At 49.1% G+C, this 17,820-nt stretch overlaps 1 protein-coding gene across 8 annotated transcripts in view; it reads left to right on the top strand.

The window, feature by feature from the left end:
• The window catches only part of UBASH3B (ubiquitin associated and SH3 domain containing B), a 139,125-nt gene that overhangs the window by 96,029 nt on the left and 25,276 nt on the right, over positions 1–17,820 (top strand). For 5 of the 8 annotated variants that reach the window (XM_036089536.2, XM_036089534.2, XM_078058844.1 and 2 more), the window contains 5 exons: positions 6,552–6,605; positions 7,321–7,507; positions 8,414–8,612; positions 11,737–11,906; positions 16,161–16,369. In XM_036089536.2, the coding sequence (XP_035945429.1) occupies positions 6,552–6,605; positions 7,321–7,507; positions 8,414–8,612; positions 11,737–11,906; positions 16,161–16,369 (819 nt within the window). Of the gene's footprint in view, positions 1–6,551; positions 6,610–7,320; positions 7,508–8,413; positions 8,613–11,736; positions 11,907–16,160; positions 16,370–17,820 lie in introns of all 8 variants that reach the window. The other 3 variants (XM_036089538.2, XM_078058846.1, XM_078058845.1) reach the window with 1 other exon arrangement.

The raw sequence follows: 17,820 nt of genomic DNA, 5'->3' as shown, positions 1-17,820 counted from the left end.
CCTGGGTTTCCAGAGAACAGGAAGCTTGGAGGCAATTGGCAGAAATGCTTCCCAGGGCTATAGGCTCAGTGCTTCAACTATTCAATATACTTCTTTCACTGATTCAGAACTCGGCCACAGCCTCCAGAACCAGCCCCTGGATTGGGACAACCACAGAGATGACCAGACAGCTGGCCTGTCAGGCGAGAGCTGCCCAGGTCCAGGGAGGCTTCTTAGCAATACCAGTTTCACCATTTTTCATGAGGGTTTAAGTCTGTGAAGTGCCTGGTGCATGGAAGGCCTCCAGTTGTTATTGACTTACTGTTTTTCTCCTACTGGAGAAACGGATGCAGAGTCACCTGCTTGCCTCTGTTCTCAGGATTGCCATCAGCCTCAGGCAGGCCATTAAGCCACCTCAAATCCTCCCGTGAAGAAGGTCTGCGCTGAGCAGGCAATTCTCCATAGAGCACAATAAAAGCCCCTGATATTTCTATCTAAAACTACACCACAAAACAATGTCTGTTTTTCAAATACACCCCAAAAGAATCCCTCAACTTCATTTAGTGGAACCAGTGGCCCCTTGATATGACTGGACTCTCCAACCAAGAAAAATAGAAGGTGGGTTCTACCTCAGTTTTGTGCACTCCCTAGTCTGGTGTAGATCATTAAACTAATTCTTAGGAAAGGGAATGAGGTGTCTGATTAATTAGGTCATCTTTTAATTGAATTCAAAGTATTAGATGTGAAAAATTTAACAACTGGTATCCTGGAGGTTGAGAGCATTTTTTTTTTAAGTCCTACGGTGAACGTTAAATATTTCTAATATTTGAGATCGTCTTAGCTGTGTGAAGGAAAGATCTAATTGTCATTGCATGGGGAGTTGCATCCACTTGGAGGATTACAGACTTGACCTCTTGTCTTTTCTTTTCTGATACAACTAAGTTTTTGATCACAGAGAACCAAAGCACAGGGCAAACAGAATCTGGAGGGCACCGGTTTGTGTTGGTCAGCAATCCAAAGCCAAGGACAGTCAGTGCAATGCTCTACTTAATTGAATTGAGGTCTTATTGCTTTAAGGGAATATATTTCCTTTTATATTTATTGTTGCTTATTGTTTTCCGTTGCTTATTGTTTTCTGTTGCTTATTGCTTTTTTTTTTTTTTTTTAAAGATTTTATTTATTTATTTGACAGAGAGAGACACAGCGAGAGAGGGAACACAAGCAGGGGGAGTGGGAGAGGGAGAAGCAGGCTTCCCGCCGAGCAGGGAGCCCGATGCGGGGCTCGATCCCAGGACCCTGGGATCATGACCTGAGCCGAAGGCAGACGCTTAACGACTGAGCCACCCAGACGCCCCTGTTGCTTATTGCTTTTTGATTCAGGTGTCAGATATTTGAGTTTTGTCAAGTGTCATAAAATAGGGGAAGGACTCTCTTCTGAAGGCACATAGAGATGAGCCACCCTGGAGGACCTGGGAGTCTGGGCCAACCTGTCTACCTGAGCCAGGGATGCCTTGAGTATTTACTAATCTCAGTACTAAGTGATTTAGGAGCTGAAGGTACTCCTTAGACAGGAAATAGAAACTCACTGAGTAGCCTAAAAGAAATGTCTGGCTTACAAACAGAAAGAGACAAGGGTTAAGCGAACAGAAGAAAGCTTTAGGAATCTTGTTTCCACAACTAGACCCGGCGGCTGGCAAGGATACTTGGTCTAGCTATCAGCATAGAACAATAACGGAAATTGTTGACCCTCACCTCAGCCCAGACTTGTCTGTACTGTATTCTCACTCATCCACACAGACATTTAAGCTACCGTCCCTCACCAGTCTCCAAGCTCTGTTCAATCAGCCATCCAGTTTCCCAACATTCCCATTGTCGTTCTGGTTCAACCTCTCAACGTCCCCCTTCTGATCTGTTGCCAAGGCCTTCCAAAGAGCCTCTGGCATACACTTTTACCTCCCTTAGGGCCACACATCACATGCAAATCTGATCATGTCTCTCCACCTTAACTGTCCTCCCCGTCGTTCCCCAACATGTACTGTGATTGGGTCCAAACTCTTTCAAATGGCACAGACACTTGTGAGCTGTCCCCTGCCTACCTTTGCAGCTTCTTTAACCTTCTTCCAGGTCTTTTGCTCCAGTGTCACCAAACTAATTTCCCTGCATTCCCTGTCTTCATATCTTAGCTCCTGCTATTCGCTTTACTTCCAATGCCCTTTTTTTTCTCTAGCCACCTCTTACACCACTTTTAAGATCCTAACCAGTGTCATTTCTTCTAGGACAGATTCCCAAACTTTCTCAGTTCACAACACTTTAGCATCTCGGTCATTTTTACATTGAGCATGTAGGCCAACATAAATACCTAACAGTTCTGTTTATTTAGCAGTTAGATCCAAACAACTTAATGAGTATTAACCCCCTAACAGCCTAAGAGCCATGTGAAAAATACACAAAATGGAAAGAGAAATATTTTATTTCACTCTTCAATGACCACAACTACTTATTAATGGGACGTGTGTGTCTGTTGGGCACTGCACAACTGTCCAAACCTTAGAATCAGGTAGGACACTGCCACTGTCCTCTCCTGCTCCACATTGGTTTTCCCTGGGTACTTTTCATTATAGCAGTTACCAAAATTCCAGCTTCACAAAGAAATGACATCAAGAAGAATGCAGCACAATCTAATAGTGAAACTAACTCCCTCAAGCCGGTAGCTTATGGGATATCTAACACATGAGATTGCTATGTTTCCCTCAAAAATTTAGAATACCCCATGGCACCTCTTGCAGTTTGCTGCTGGCTCCCACCTATGGTAGCTTGGTGTACAATTTAAGAACCTCAGCCCCAGAAACCCTCTTTCCTCTTCGTTATATGCCCAGTGCTAATACAATGCCCGACATACAGCTGGTGTCCGGCTGAGAGGAACTGAACTGCCCAGGGGGTCAGAGGGCACAGCGGAACCCCCAGAGAACCAGGGTGGTTGCAGAGAAAACCAGCCTGCGTGACAATTAAACAGGACATCCCAGTCAAGCTCAAAACCTGTGAACCTGGGAGGGAGCAGGAATCTTGCTGGACTCACCCATGCGGCCGAACCCAAGCACGGGACCCAGATGGTGATGGTCTCCAAAAGGACACCCACCAAACTTTATATTGAGTGTAGCTTTCTGATCTAAACTCTTGGTTGTGTATTTGGTTTTCTTTTGGTTTCCTGGTACGAGTTCCTGGGGAGGAAGCGAAGGAGGGAAGAAAGAATGCCACTTTGTCTTAGGCAAACCGGAAAGGGATTTTTCCTTTCCAGCCTCCTTTAAGGCATCTCTGTGACCCTGGTGATGGGGCAGAGCCACGGCCCTGGGGCCAGACCAACCTGGAACCAAAACTTCAGCAGAGCTAAGAGCAGACAGTGGGAAGGACCCCAGCCAGATCGAAGCAAGGCCCTCGGTGGGTGCTGCAGCTTCTTCCCATCTGGGCTACTGTGCTCCCAGCTGCTTGCCTGGGTTTTTCATTAAGCCGTTGCTTTGATCTCACAGGTGCTTCTGCCCCATTAGCAGGACATCAGATTTTGCATTATTTTTCCCCCCACCTTCTGCTGAGAATGAACCCTAGACATAACTGGGGCCAGGGTCAGAGAGATCAAATGTGCGTCCCCTGGTAACAGCTGTAGAGGTCACGGGTCCCATCTGAATAATCAGCTGCTGCAACCCAGTGGCCGGACCCCTCGCCTTTGGGCTTAACGGGATACTCTGCCTTTACCTGCTCGAGGTCTCTGACAGTCTGCCAGCTTCTGAGTCACTCTGAGCATAGCAGCTGCTCAGGCTCAGCCTGGTGTTTGGGGTCCAGCCCGCACACCCCGCTTTGGCCCCACCAGTGAGCTGTGGAGGTGGGAGCTCTATGGCACCAGTCTTTCTTCAGCGGGGTGGAGGGAGGAGATGTGTTCTGCCACTGCCCGCATTCAGTCTGTTCTGTGGGCAGAGTTCTGGGAACAAACTCAACCCAAATCATCGTCATCCTGGCAGTGCGTGAAGGAGCAACAGAACTCTCTGCCTGTGGCTTGTGACTCTAGGGAAGTGGTGATTTTACTCATACCACCGTCCTGCCTAGAGAATCACATACCTCTGTTTCAGATCAGTAATGGCTTCCCAGAAACTTTCTTCTCCCCCAAAAGGAAACACACACACACACACACACACACACACACACACTTTTATAGCACCTTCCTGTGAGAAAGTTCTTTCTGGTATCTGACTTGAGACCTTTGTGCTATAGCCAAAGCTGATGTTACTTCGGCTGACCCTGACTAGAGAAGGTACATCAGAGGCGAGAACCTTCCATAAAATTGAAGCCTTCTCAGACTTGCCTTCTTCAGAAAGAAGAACTTGGGTTTTCTTAATCGTTCATCAAAGCCTTATCACCCAAACCTTTCATTATCTTTCTCAATTATATCTTTGAACCCTCTCCAGAACCTGTCTTTTGAGTTATGGGGACCATAACTTAATTAGATCTTTCATTTCCAGAGGATAGTCCTAGTGCTTAAAGAAAAATGAATTAGATTTCGGTCAGATATATTTCGCTGGGGGAAGGGCCCAGGGAAAAAAGAAGAAAGAAATTGGATCCTTTATATAAATAGCACATTGTATCACAAATGAGTTTGTCTTTTCCTAGTTTTTGAAACAATGGGTCTTTTGGGGGGGGGGTGAATTTAATTCCTTGGAGACTCTAACCTAAAAGACGATGATTTGCATTCTTTCATGGGTATGTAGTTTCTGGATCCGGAAAGAGCCTAAGATGTGTACCTCTGTCTAGTAAGTGGTAAAGGAAACAGGGCTGGTGACATGGCAGCAATTATCCAGGTGTGGGATGAGTGTTTGTATGGGGGGGGGTGTCCCTGTGTTTCCAGCCTTTTCTGCACCAGCTTTGGTTCCGAGGGGTTCCGAGGGGTTCCGAGGGGTCTGTCTCGCTTCTCCATAACATCATCTTACTACAAGCAGGCTTGCTTCTGTAACGCTGAGTAGATTGCTTAATCCTGATCATTTGGTGTTGGTGCTCAGATTTTCATGGGGGAAAAGGTATTTAACTGATCTTGGGGCAGTGGATCAGAGTCACTGAGCCATTGCCGTGGCCGGGCTGCTCTGAGCACATTACTTCCTTCCCCTGAGCTCTCCCTGTGGGAGGTGAAGGAGCCTGGCTCACAGATGATCTGAGGTTCCTGCTGATCGCACCCCCAGGATTCCCAGCACCAGCCCTTCTGGTTACTCCATAGAGAGCCCAGGAGATGGAAGGGGTGGGGGGCTGGTTGCAGCAGCCAGTTGAAAAAAGGGTGCTCGGAAAGTGTCAACTAAAACTAGAATTCCCTCCCCTCTTCTCCCTCTTCCAAGGAAGCCAAATCTGTGGGGTATAAGGGACGGGAACGGTCATTTATTGATCACCTCCATGGCACCGGGCAAGAGTTCAAGGCTCCTTATGGACACCTCTCCCTGGAGTAGATGTACGAAGTGTCTGCCCCCACCACAACCACCCCACCCACCCCTGCCCAGAGGAGTCTACGCTCTTTCAGATCCCACTCAAAATGTCACTTCCTCAGTGAAGCCTTCCCTGACCCCTCAACCCGAGTTCGATGTCCCTGTCTTATGTCCTTAGGGCTCCCTGTGCTTTCCCTTCATTGCACTCACCACCAGTGTAGTTCATTATCTGTACCGTGATGCTTTCATGCCAGCTCGACCCAAAACTCCAGGAGCGCGGGGACCGCCTAAGTCTTGTTTTCCACAGTGTGCCTAGAAGCCTAGCACAGTGCTGGCAAAATAGTCGCAGTTCAGTAAGTATTCCGTGAGCAAACATAGCATGAAGGCAGAACCAGTGGATGACTAGCAAAGCGGGATACAAACCCAGGACTCTCTAGCTCTTGGACACCCCAGATTTCAGACACTCTCCTCCGTCCTCGTATGCATGTGCTCAAGGTCCTTGCCACGGTCGCCTTCCTGTGACACGGCCCCTCCAGTAATAGGGCTTTGACGCCGGTTCTCCAGCAGGGGGCGTGATGGCGGCGCTGTCCCCAAAGAGGTCTAAAAGCGTGGGGAGATTGTGATCTAGCCTGAGGCTGGTAGTGGTGGTTGGCGGTGGGTGGGAGGAGTCACTGAATGGAACCAAAGTAAATGTCCTCGTGGGCCTGAGCCCCACTTTCTAACGTGCTTTGCCAAGGGGCTGCAAGTAAAAAAAAACCGCTCGGCAGGGCATCTGGGTCAGTAGGAGTGGGTGAAAAGGAAAGAGGACAAACCGAGACATGACCACCTTTAGGGAAGCAAAAATAAAATTCTAATGCAGAAACTGCTCAAAATAGATTGCACGGCTGTCAGGCTGCATGCAAATCCAGTGCTAATTACATGGAAATTAATTACAAGTCCTAATTTCCATATGCCTTGCTACGACCCTTGGTTGGAGGAGGGGGATCCCTGCTGCAGGTGTCTCCCCCACACCGCTGAGCAGGCTGTGATGTCGCCCGCTTCACACTCTGGCCGCGATAGTGAGAAAAGCTGATAGGAGGCTAAAAATACTAACAATAGAAATTTGATTTCTTCTTCCAGACAAAAAGCCTTGGCATCCACAGGAGGAAGAAGTGTTCAAGCAGCATGTGACTGGTTGGTATGAAATAAATAAATAGAGAAAATAGCATATAATTAACTCCGAGTGGATGTGGATGAGCAGGGATGTGCAGCCTTTCTCGAATGGACTGGGGGGGGGGGGGGCGGGATGAGCCAAAAGACCACGTGACAGGCCCATCTAGCAAGCCAGTTGCCTCCCCTGTCCCAGCCCCAGGGTGTGCTTCTCCTTAAAGCTGTTTAAAGCAATTCAAAGCATGTCCAAGATAGAGCCCTTATCACAATATCTGCCCTTGTTGGTCACTTAAAGATACACTTTAGGGTATGTGGATGCTAGGTAAATCCATTTAAAAAAAAAAAATCCTACCTGCCTTGTAGGACATCACTACCCAGGGCAGATCCCACAGGCCACACTCCTGACGCCTCCCCTCTGTTTGGGGACGTGTGGGTTTAATGGTAGGCTGAACTGAAGGGACAGCTGGGAAGGGATTTACAGTTTATCTGGAGTGACTTTAGGACTTTTGAGCGAGTTGTGGGATGTGGATGCAGTTAGGACAGGCAAGAGCATCTGAGAGTGGGTCATGTAGCATGAGCTTTGAGGGATGGATTTTTAAAGCACGAAAATGAAAACCCATCCCTTGGTAGTGCCTGGGGTACGGAGCATCCGGAGGGTGGAGCTGTCTCTTTTGGGTCTTCCTTCCCTTCCATTGTTCTCAAGTGAGGCTGGTTGGGCTCCCTTCTCTCTCTCTGGCAGGCTGTTCTCTCACGTCGGTGACCCCTTCCTGGATGACCCCCTGCCCCGGGAGTACGTCCTCTACCTCCGACCCACCGGCCCCTTAGCACAGAAGCTCTCCGACTTTTGGCAACAGTCGAAGCAGATCTGCGGGAAGAACAAGGCACACAACATCTTCCCCCATATCACCCTCTGCCAGTTCTTCATGGTGAGCCACAGAACCCCACCCCCCGCCCCTGCCCTGGGGAGCCCGGCTGCCATACTCCCGCCAGCACCTCACCACCTGGAATCAGAGTCCGGAGCCTCCCAGGCAGCCGGCGGAAGAGTCACGGGCTCCTAGGCTTGGGTGGGCCAGCGCGGAATGAGTAAGGTCCATGGGTACTTTCCCTCGCTCCTCTTTCTAATACCTGCTGAGACCCGGGAGCACCGCAGGTCTGATGTGCCATCACGATGACTGTTGTTCCTCAGGACTCCAGGGACAAGCCCGACCACTGAGTCAGGACTTGGACTGGCAGCCACAGCAATGGAACGAATACAGTGTCCACCCTTGTCCACTGCAAGAGTAGAAATGAGAGCTCTGGGAATAAGAAATGTAGTCTACAGACGGGGAGGTGACTTTAGCCTCATGGACAGATACCGTCCACATGTCTGTCTCACCAGATCCTTCCAGAGATGGTAGATACCTGTGACCTGCCATGGTTACCCAGTCCATCATCCTAGCTATCACAGAGCTTACTTAATGACTAAATTAAATCCCCCTCACCATAATAATATAAATAGATTTCATCTACTTTGGTTTGCTGTGGAGAAGGAGTAGAACTGGTTTATCCAGGTAAATTCAAGAGGAGGCAGAATGGGAGCATGTTAAGACAACATTTTCAAAAAATTATTTTGAGGTATTTTTTTTTTCCAGCTTTTCTCGGTCTCTTTAAGGTAAAAATGTGTTCCTAACACCTTCTTTCTTACCGTTCACTCTGAAAATTAAAATGATTACCACTTCCTCTTAGTCATCCCAGGATCTTTCTCAAAGAAACTCTGAGAGTTTTAGAGACACTCTTCCCCCCGCTCTCCACCCCCGTGCTCCTGAATGAAGCGTCTTGTCTTCCCCTGCCAGTGTGAGGACAGCAAGGTGGACGCCCTGGGGGAAGCCCTGCAGACCACAGTCAGTCGCTGGAAATGCAAGTTCTCGGCCCCGCTGCCCCTGGAGCTCTATACCTCCTCCAATTTCATCGGCCTCTTTGTGAAGGAAGACAGCGCAGAGGTCCTCAAGAAGTTTGCCGCCGACTTTGCTGCGGAGGCTGCATCCAAAACCGGTGAGCTAACAGCCCTGGGTCCTGTGAATCAAAAAACTGGGACGGAAAGGGACAGGAAGGTATGGAGGAGTGGGCTGGGGCCGGGAGCCAGCCGGGGGTCCTGCAGGAACGCGCAGAACAGGACGAGGAACAGTGCCTTTTCCTGCAGCAGCCTTCACCTCTTTGCCCCCTTTTTAAAACAGCAACTACTGTTCTGCTGAGCCTCCTGAGAGAATGTCCGGGGCCTGCCCCGACACCCAAGTTGAAGGCACACAAATGGCTCTTCCACACTGAACCATAAATGCAACTTTGTGGCTGCATCATCTTTCCCATTCAGAGTTAAGGAACCTTCCTCCCACCACCCCCCAACCTCCCCGCCATTTGGCTGGTCTCACGGCTCACTCTGTGAGGACCCAGGGCTGTGCGCCGGTGGTGGGATAGCACAGAGAGCTGAGTGGAAACAGTAACAAATAATAAATCCACAGAGCCAACGTCCGCAACTCGCTGAAACCCACGAGATGGGTCCCTTAAATCCTCAGCAGCTGGTCCAAAAGTGGCACTTCTTCAAGATGTTTCTTGCTCTTTCCATGGCAGGTCTTAGTTCAAGCTAACTGAGATTTCCTGTCAAGGGAATTAGCGTAGAGAGAGAGAGACTCGGGATATGTGTTGACTTAGAGGCAGGAGGCAGGGGAGGGGGTCAACTGGGGAGAAGGTGCCAAAGCTTTCCTGTCTGCCAACAGGTACGGACGAACTCACTTAGGTCAAGGAGAGCCTTACCTGCAGTGGGACAGACAGACAGTGGGGTGGAGGGAGGGAAGAGTTGGCAGGGGGTGGTTTCTGTTGGCCCCCTTGAGAGAGAAATCACGATCATGGGTATTTACTGGGGACCACTCTGTGTTTATCTGTGAAGTGTGCCACAGAAGTGGTTTCTCCTGGCCCGGGGGACAGATTCAAGCACCTGTGATAACAGAGCTCTGAGAAGAGAGAGGCCATCCCGGGGTGGAGTGGCTCCAACTTCAGAGAAAAAAGAGAATGCACACTGGATGATGATGATCCCTACAATGGAGGAAGGGCCCTGAGGGGGGCAGGCAGCGTGAACGCAGGCAGGAAGGGGCAGGGTGTGTGCAAAGGACTGCATGGAGGCCGTCCAGGCCAGGGCAGAGCTGGGTGTGGGTGGAACAGCTGAATCTGAGCATCACATGCAAAGCTGGAGGAAGCCCAGAGCTGGCCAGCTCCCACCCCTCCCCCCGCCCCCCCCAGAGGTACCTCTTCTACTTGGGGAGCGGGGGCCTCCTTAGAGCTCCTCCCCAGGCACGCCTTCTTCCCAGGGGCCAGGCTCTGCTTTCTGATGTCACTGGAGCCTGCCATCTCGTAGCTTAATATTTCAGAGAAATAACATAATAGAGAGGCAAATTATTTCCTGTTCCTATCCCTCTAACTCAGGGAAATGGCTCTTTTTCATCCCACAGTAGCTATTATCAAAACCACTAAAACTGCCACAAGACCCAAAACTGGTGGTGTAGCCACAAACCCAAATCCTTCACAAATGCGTAAAGTGGATCTCAGCCAGGGCTGCGGCCGATTCTGAAGGCACATGAGGAGACAGAGGCAAGAGGCCCTTGCTCCCTTCCCTTGTTGGGAGGGGGAGGGCCAGCTCCTCTCCGAGATCTGTGGCCACTCTCTTGAAGAACCTGGCCAGCTGGGTTCCCTGCCCCTGTGCGGCCCCCTGGTGGTGACTGGGAGAACTGGGTGGCCCTGCCCTGTGGAGCTGGTCTAGCTCCTTGCCTCCTTGTGTGCAGAGCCACCATCCCATCTTGGCCCTAGAACTTAAGCCTCGGTATTCTAGAGTTTTTAGCAGACCCAGATTCCTTTAGCAAGTAGATTTGGTGTCCTTTGTCCTAGGTGGTTTAAGGAGCTCCGTGCCTATAATGTGCTGTACACTGGGGATACATTGTGAACAGGACCCAGAAAGCCCTTGCCTCATAGGGCTTACACCAGAGAAATCCACCATAGTATAACAGAAAGAGATCCAACTGCTACTTCTATCTCCATGAAACATAAGCAAGCCCCTTAATTTCTCAAATTCCCTACGTCCCCTCTGGTTGAATCTTCTGCAGTGTTCTAGCTTAGACAGTAGATGGATCTCCCCCATGCAGAGATGTACAAAGGAGAAATAAAATCCATTGCCTTGGGTAGGTAGGTTGGTTGGTTTTTTTACTTACAGGGTCTTAGAGTAATAGTCTGGATACTTTTTTTTTTTTTAAGATTTTATTTATTTATTTGACAGAGAGAGAGAGAGCTAGAGAGGGAACACAAGCAGGGGGAGTGGGAGAGGGAGAAGCAGGCTCCCCGCCGAGCGGGGAGCCCGATGCGGGGCTCGATCCCAGGACCTGGGATCATGACCTGAGCCGAAGGCAGATGCTTAACGACTGAGCCACCCAGGTGCCCCAATAGTCTGGATACTTTAAGCCAGTGGTTTTCAATCAGGGAGATTTTATCTCCCAGGGGCCGTGTGGCAATGTCTGGAGTCATTTTTGCTTAACACAATGCACGGGGTGCTACAGAATCTAGTGGGTAGGGGCCAGGGATGCGGCTAAAGACCCCACAGTGCACAGGACAGCCCCCACAACAAAGAATTATTCTGCCCAAATACTGCTGGGGAACCCTGTTGTAAACTCTGAAAATATTCCATCTTTTCCTCTGGTCCTGGTTCCTCCATCAGAGCCGCCCAGAAGCTAAGAGACTTGATTTCAACATGAAGGCGCTCTAGCTCTGGCACCCACGTAATGACAACATCTCTTTATTTCTACATAAATTAGCTCATCCTTTTACGTCTCGGTTTCCTCATCTGAATAGTGGGCTGTTGATAATCTGTGTGTTATGAGGAAAAGCCGACCCAAATGATGACCTCTCAGCTGATCCACAGTTCCTGGAGAACAGCCAGATGAGTGGCTCTTAACCTCTTAGATTGTAGGTTGATTCAGGATCTTTTTACACTCTCCTCTCCCCTTATCCTGCTGCTGCAAAGGAGGGAAACGGGTTTCGTCTGGCTGAGGGACTCCCTCCTCTGTCACTGGGGAGGCAGAATTGCCCCGCCATTGCTATGATGACCACTTTCTAATAACGGTTTCCTTCCTTTTTCCAGAAGTCCATGTGGAACCTCATAAGAAGCAGCTGCATGTCACCCTGGCTTACCACTTCCAAGCCAGCCACTTACCCACCCTGGAGAAACTAGCCCAGAACATTGATGTCAAACTAGGCTGCGACTGGGTGGCCACCATATTCTCGCGAGATATCCGGTTCGCGAACCATGAGGTAATGTCTCCCTGTGGCTCCTGACCCTACCAGAGGAGCAGGGGTGCAGTCAGAAGCAGGAGCACTTGCAGCTCACTGCTGCAGGGAGATGGGTACCAAAGGAAAGCAGTGAAGTGAGCACCAGACCAGGAGTCAGTTGGCCCACAATTTTCTCCAGGCTCTGCCTGACTCCCTGGGAAGCTTGGAGCTTGCACCCCTCCTCCCTGGGTCCCAAGTGACTCATCTGTGTGCTGTCCCCATTGTTCTGTCTGTCCTACCAACCTTACTGGACTGATACAGAAATGGCATGGGAGGACAGAAAAGTATGTTGGAAACATTTTAATTCTGTAAGTTCATGGTGTTCATAAAAGACCTCATCCAGATCTTAGGTAAGGAGAACACAGAAATACAAAAAAAAAAAAAAAATCTGTGAACACATAATTAGATATTTGCTAAGTATCGATGGCATGTAAGTTACCACGGAACATACTAGAATTGCCCTCAAGGAGTTTGAGTCCAGCGTGGAGAGGGGGGGGTGAGGAAGACACACAACCTAAAAACAGAGACCACGTGTTGTGATAGTTTGTGTGCATCCCCTGGGGGAGGCGGGAGTGGGACAACTGCCTCCCAGTGCATGGTGGAAAGGTTGGCATAACCCTAGCATCCTTCTTTTGAGGGAACGGTTATTGATTTCCAGGACAAGTCTCTGCCACTCTGAAGAGTAATATTCAGAGAAGCTGAGATCCAAAGAGAATAGCTGGCTGATCCAAAGCTAACTAGCAATTTAGGACCAGAGCTGAAGCCAGAACCCAGGGATCCTGACCGATAAAGACAAGCAACCAATCAAAAAAAAGGCCACATAGTTTGATGAAAAATTTGTCATTCAATTTAACTACAAAACCATTATTTGTTTCCCAATTTTTCAACAGCAAAAGGACTGGTATTTTTGTCAGTTTACCTAGCTTTTTTTAACCTGTTAGACTTTTTTTTTTTCTCATATGAAAAACAGTTGGGATCTCAGGGTCTAGACCAGCCAATCTCATCACTGTTTTGGCAATGTTGAGAAGAGCTGACCCATGAACCAAAAGTGAGGGCCTGGGCACGGGGTCTGGGACTGTCAGGGACATGCAGCTTTGTCCGATGCTGCTGACAGGAATGTCGTGTCCTCCTTCCAAGTCATTTGATGGAAGTTTCTGGAAAGACACACAACAAGGAGGCTGGACTTGATCTTACTTAAGAATTCTGACAGCTCCTGGAATTGCTCAGGATGAGCACTAAATATAACAAGGGAGGTGTGGCTGACTGGGCTCCTTACAAGGACAAAGAAAAAAAAGTCAAGGGTTGCATGCAGCTGGACTGAGAGAAGTCACCTTTCTAGAGAAGGAAGGTGGCAATGGAATTTTACAAGGAATATCTTCTAATCAACACTGCCCTCCAGTTAACTCGAAGGGTAATTGCTTTTCTGCCTGACCCACATTCTGCTCAATTGGCACTGAGGGAAAGAAGCAGCGAGCACCCGTGTGAAGTATTTTCTAAAAATAACTTGGCCTCTTTTATCTCTTATTTGTAAAAGCGCATTTATTACTGTTCCTGCTGATACAGCTCGCTCTCGGAGGTCATTTGGCTTTACCTGAGCCCCCCTGCATAGAAACACCCTTTCTTGCCTGCCTTCTTCTGTCCCCAGGAGGCAGGTTTGACTGATGGTACCAGGGAGGCAACAGATGTCCAGAGAAGCAGAGAGGTTTGGACAAGGACGCTCAGCAAACCAGGCGTAGGAAAGCATCTAAGGCTCATCCCTCTGCTGGCTCCCACTTTGATTTGGATTTGCAAATGCCTAGTTGTACGTTCCATAGTCTTCCGTGTTAATGATTACGTGGGGCCATGCCAGGTCTGTATGCCAAGCGATAGAAATCTGAGGAAGGACAGCATTACACACAAAGCACATGTGGCTCCAGATCCTTCGGCGGTCCCTAGGGGCACATCTACTGCTTCTAGAACATTCCAGTCCTTAGTTGTCTCATGCATACAATGGCGACAGTATTTTGCTGGACTGTTGCTGTTGTGTGGACTCCATAAGAAGATAATGGAAAGGTCCCGATAGCACAGCATGCATGCAAACAAAATTTCTGTGGTTACAAGGAAGGCAAGGAGCTTCGAAGGCAATGAGGTTAGGTTCCTACAATCATGTAGGGCTGCAGCTGCCCTCCCCCCCACCCCCGCATATGAACGGAGAAAAAATATCTTTGAGATAGACTCAACAATTCTTACAGGTAAATGCTAAGCATAAAAGAGTAAGTATAATGCAGTGCAAAACTAGGCACGTGTCCTGCTAGCTCTCAAATGTAGGCTGAGTTTTTGCATGTGCTTTTGGTAAGCGGAATGGGCTGCACCGATTGTAATTTTAGATTTGCCACAATGTCTTATTTTATTGGGTATTCAATAAATCAGAGCTCCTCGTTAACTACCCTCTGCTTAGGACGCATGGTCTCTTATGCACCTTTGCTGTGCCTCAGTTTCCCTGGAGGTAACCTGGAGATAGAATACTCCCCCCCGCCCCCCGCCACCAAGTGAGAGGAGGAATGAGTTCTCGTCTGAAGTCACTTTCCTTGAGTTTCTGAAAGGAAAGACACTTCTAGGCCAAAGGCATAATTAGTCAAAACTATGCTATGCTTGAGTATCTAAGAGACATGAGTTTCGACTTGTTCCCCCATGATTTGGTGCCTCTCTCCACCCCGTTCCAGGAAAAAGAGCGTTGCTTTCTGTGCATCATCACGTTTGGTTTTGTTTCGCTTTTTAAGCTGTTTTCACAGCCCAGCAGAAAACGTCCCTGGCTAGTTTGGAATGGTGGCTTGAGCACGAATGTGGCAGAGGACAGGGGAAGGAGTGGGAGGCAAACAGGGGCAAAGATCTAGAGCTGAAAGATAACCGGAGAGTAGGGAAAGAAGCAGGCATCTGAGTGAAAGGAAAATCACAGTCCAGTGGTACCACTGAGTTCTGTGTGTTTTCACTTCCATTCTCTGAGGGGAAGAAAAAAAAAAATCCACAGCTTTTTGCCAATGCCTTTCCTTAGAGAATTCCAGAAGGAAATTCTTTATAAAGTGGTCTGATGGGTCTCCTTGACAGACACCGCGAGCTGGTTCGCTCACAAGCACACAGTCCAGGGGTCAGGCTAGAAGGAAAATCAGGCGTCATGGTTCAAGAGACGTAATTATGCGCCTTCTGTGCACAGGCTCTGTCCTAAAGAGTTTTCTTAGATTGTCTCAGTAACTTTTACAGTCCAGACATTATTTTACAGATGAGAAAAGGGGGGGCCAAATAAGGTTAAAAACTTGAAAGTGCAACCCGGATAGTTAGCCCACCACTAATGACTTCAGGACTGTGGGAAAGACTGTTAAAGTATCTCCATCTTTGTGTCCCACATGAAATAAATAGGATAGGAAATATTTCCCTGGCTCCTGAGGGCCCTTGCTGTTAATGAAAAAGTAGGAAAATGTTTTCCAAAGTATCTTCATGCCGATGCCGTTTATATATACCGGGAAAGGAGGCAAAAAAATCAAATAAGTCAGCCAAGCAGCATGCCCTATGGTTGGCTCTGAAGGCTCTTTCTGAGCCCAAAGAAGAAACACGTGGTCTCCATCTGTTCGCTGGTAAAAGTCGGTTACACAGACGTACACACTGATGGCTGTGACAGATATTTTTCTTTCAAGGTCTTTGTGACAAATGCTGGTTTAAAGAAAGCTCCTTGAAGGCAGAGAGTGTCTTGTTTAAGCCCCTGAGTTACATATAAAGGGAAATGCATCGGTCCCAAAGCCTTCCTACGAGGAGAGTGTCTCCACCCAGACCGTCTGTAACCCCCATATGGAAGACTGACTTTCCATGAGCGGGGTTTCAAGTGTCTATTACGGTGCCTCCCCCAACAGATGGAGAAGGGAAAACTAGGTCCAACCCCATTGGTATAGCAGCTTAATAGAGCTTGCAGATCAATTTCTAGAAACTATCTGAATCCTGACAGAAAGAAAGACAGACATGCCCGAAGGAAAGTCTGGAGCCATCCAGTAGCACCAGGCACATATCCACAATACCCTGGAAAAAAAAAAAAAAGACATGTTTTCTGATCTGAGTCCAAATCTGCTCTGAGCCTGCAGACCCCAGGGGCGCCTGTAAATGTCAACATCTGGATGTGTGCGCCGTTAAAGCAGAACACACAGACGTGCCCGGGAGGCACTCAGACTGGGTCACATGTGGGCCTCCCTCCTCCCTCTCTTCCTCTTTCAGACATTACAGGTGATCTACCCGTACACCCCACAAAATGATGACGAGCTGGAGCTGACCCCCGGGGACTTCATCTTCATGTCTCCGATGGAACAGACCAGCACCAGCGAGGGTTGGATCTATGGCACATCCTTAACCACCGGCTGCTCCGGACTCCTGCCCGAGAATTATATTACCAAGGCTGACGAGTGCAGCACCTGGATATTTCATGGGTGAGCAGACTGAGTTCTTCGCGCATTGCTTCGGGGAGAACACGGCCGCCCGGCGGGAGGTGGTGGGGAAACAGACGTGAGCCTGGACACACGGGGCAGCAGCAACAGGAAAGGAGTTTGTGGGGAAGAAAGCTGTTGGTTCAGGGCATTCAGGAAAGGGTGACTTGGGGCAGGGGAAAAATGACGGATGGATCCACTCTGCTGCCCTCTGCCTGCCCCACTTGGTGAAACCGTCTCAGTTTCTGATCAGAAACTACACAAGGCAGCTAGAGGGACCATCTCTCCGGCTGAAGTGTGGGTCATCCCAGTGCTGAGACTTCATGGCCTTTGGGCTTCTGTACCCTTTGTCCTGGGTCATTGCTCAAGAGTGGTCTGACTCCCCAGAATAGCAGGCAGGTTCCCATTATGCCAGCCAGACCGGGAGTGATGGGGTTTTCGAGGATCAGGAGACTTAACTGTTAAACTCTCAGCTTGTTGGGCGATCCTGAGCAAGTCCCCAGACTGGGCACATAAATGCCTAGATGAGAGAGACCATCTAAGGAAATGGGCAACTGCCAGAACCTTCAAAAGACGCATGGTGGCCGTTAGTCTTCTTTAGAGTGATAACTGTCCACCCATCCCTCACTCCCGTTTTGCCACCAAACCAAACTGGTCCCGTGTTCTGAGTGGCCTGTTGTCGGATGGCCAGCTTTGTCCGGACAGATAAAATAGGAACGAGAGACACCTTCTCTTTTTTAATTGGAGCGGCTCGAAGCCAGCCCTTCCCCAGCGTACTCGGGCATCTCGCCAGAGCGTGCACGCTGGCTCGTCTCTCCTCCCTCTTGCCATGTACCAACGTGGCTGCGAGCCGGACGCTCTGAGCACCAGCTGTGTGGGGTGTCGAACGTTGTTATTACCGCCATAAAAGAGAAGAAGAGAGGGGCAATTTCAGCAAGTGTTTTGCCTGGAGGGAGAAAAGAAGACTCTCTACCCCAGTTAGGGGCAAGCAGACAAACCACAAACCCAGAGATGGGAAAGAACATCTTCTTCCTGAATGATCCCCTACCCCACCATTCCTTCCTCTTCCTTCCAGCCCACCGCCCACCCCCACCCTGCCCAGGAGCATTTTGTAGCACAATTGGGAGGTCAGAGCTGCCTCACGGTCCCCAAACATTTGCTTTTTCCCAGAAATCTGAGTTGAATGTCCAGAGTCACCATGTCATCCCTATAAAAACAAGTGAAGCGTAATGCACGTGAATACACGGAGGTCTAAGATGTTTTGTCCAATGATGCACAGCGCCCACTTTTTTCAAAGCCAGGCTATATGTGGGAGAAAAGTCTGTGTGAGAAGCCCTGCTGATCCATTTCGGATCAGTGTTTCCAGATCCACTCCCATCCAAATTAGAGCCCGTGCCGAAACATGGTGACACTGGTTCATGGATCACAGGAAGGTTTGCGTGTCCTCTCCTTTT

This window comes from Halichoerus grypus, chromosome 11 (assembly GCF_964656455.1).
Source record: "Halichoerus grypus chromosome 11, mHalGry1.hap1.1, whole genome shotgun sequence".
In the NCBI taxonomy this organism is placed as follows: Eukaryota; Metazoa; Chordata; class Mammalia; order Carnivora; family Phocidae; genus Halichoerus; species Halichoerus grypus.
Note: the sequence above shows the minus strand (reverse complement) of the source record. Positions and strands in the feature narration are given on the sequence as shown.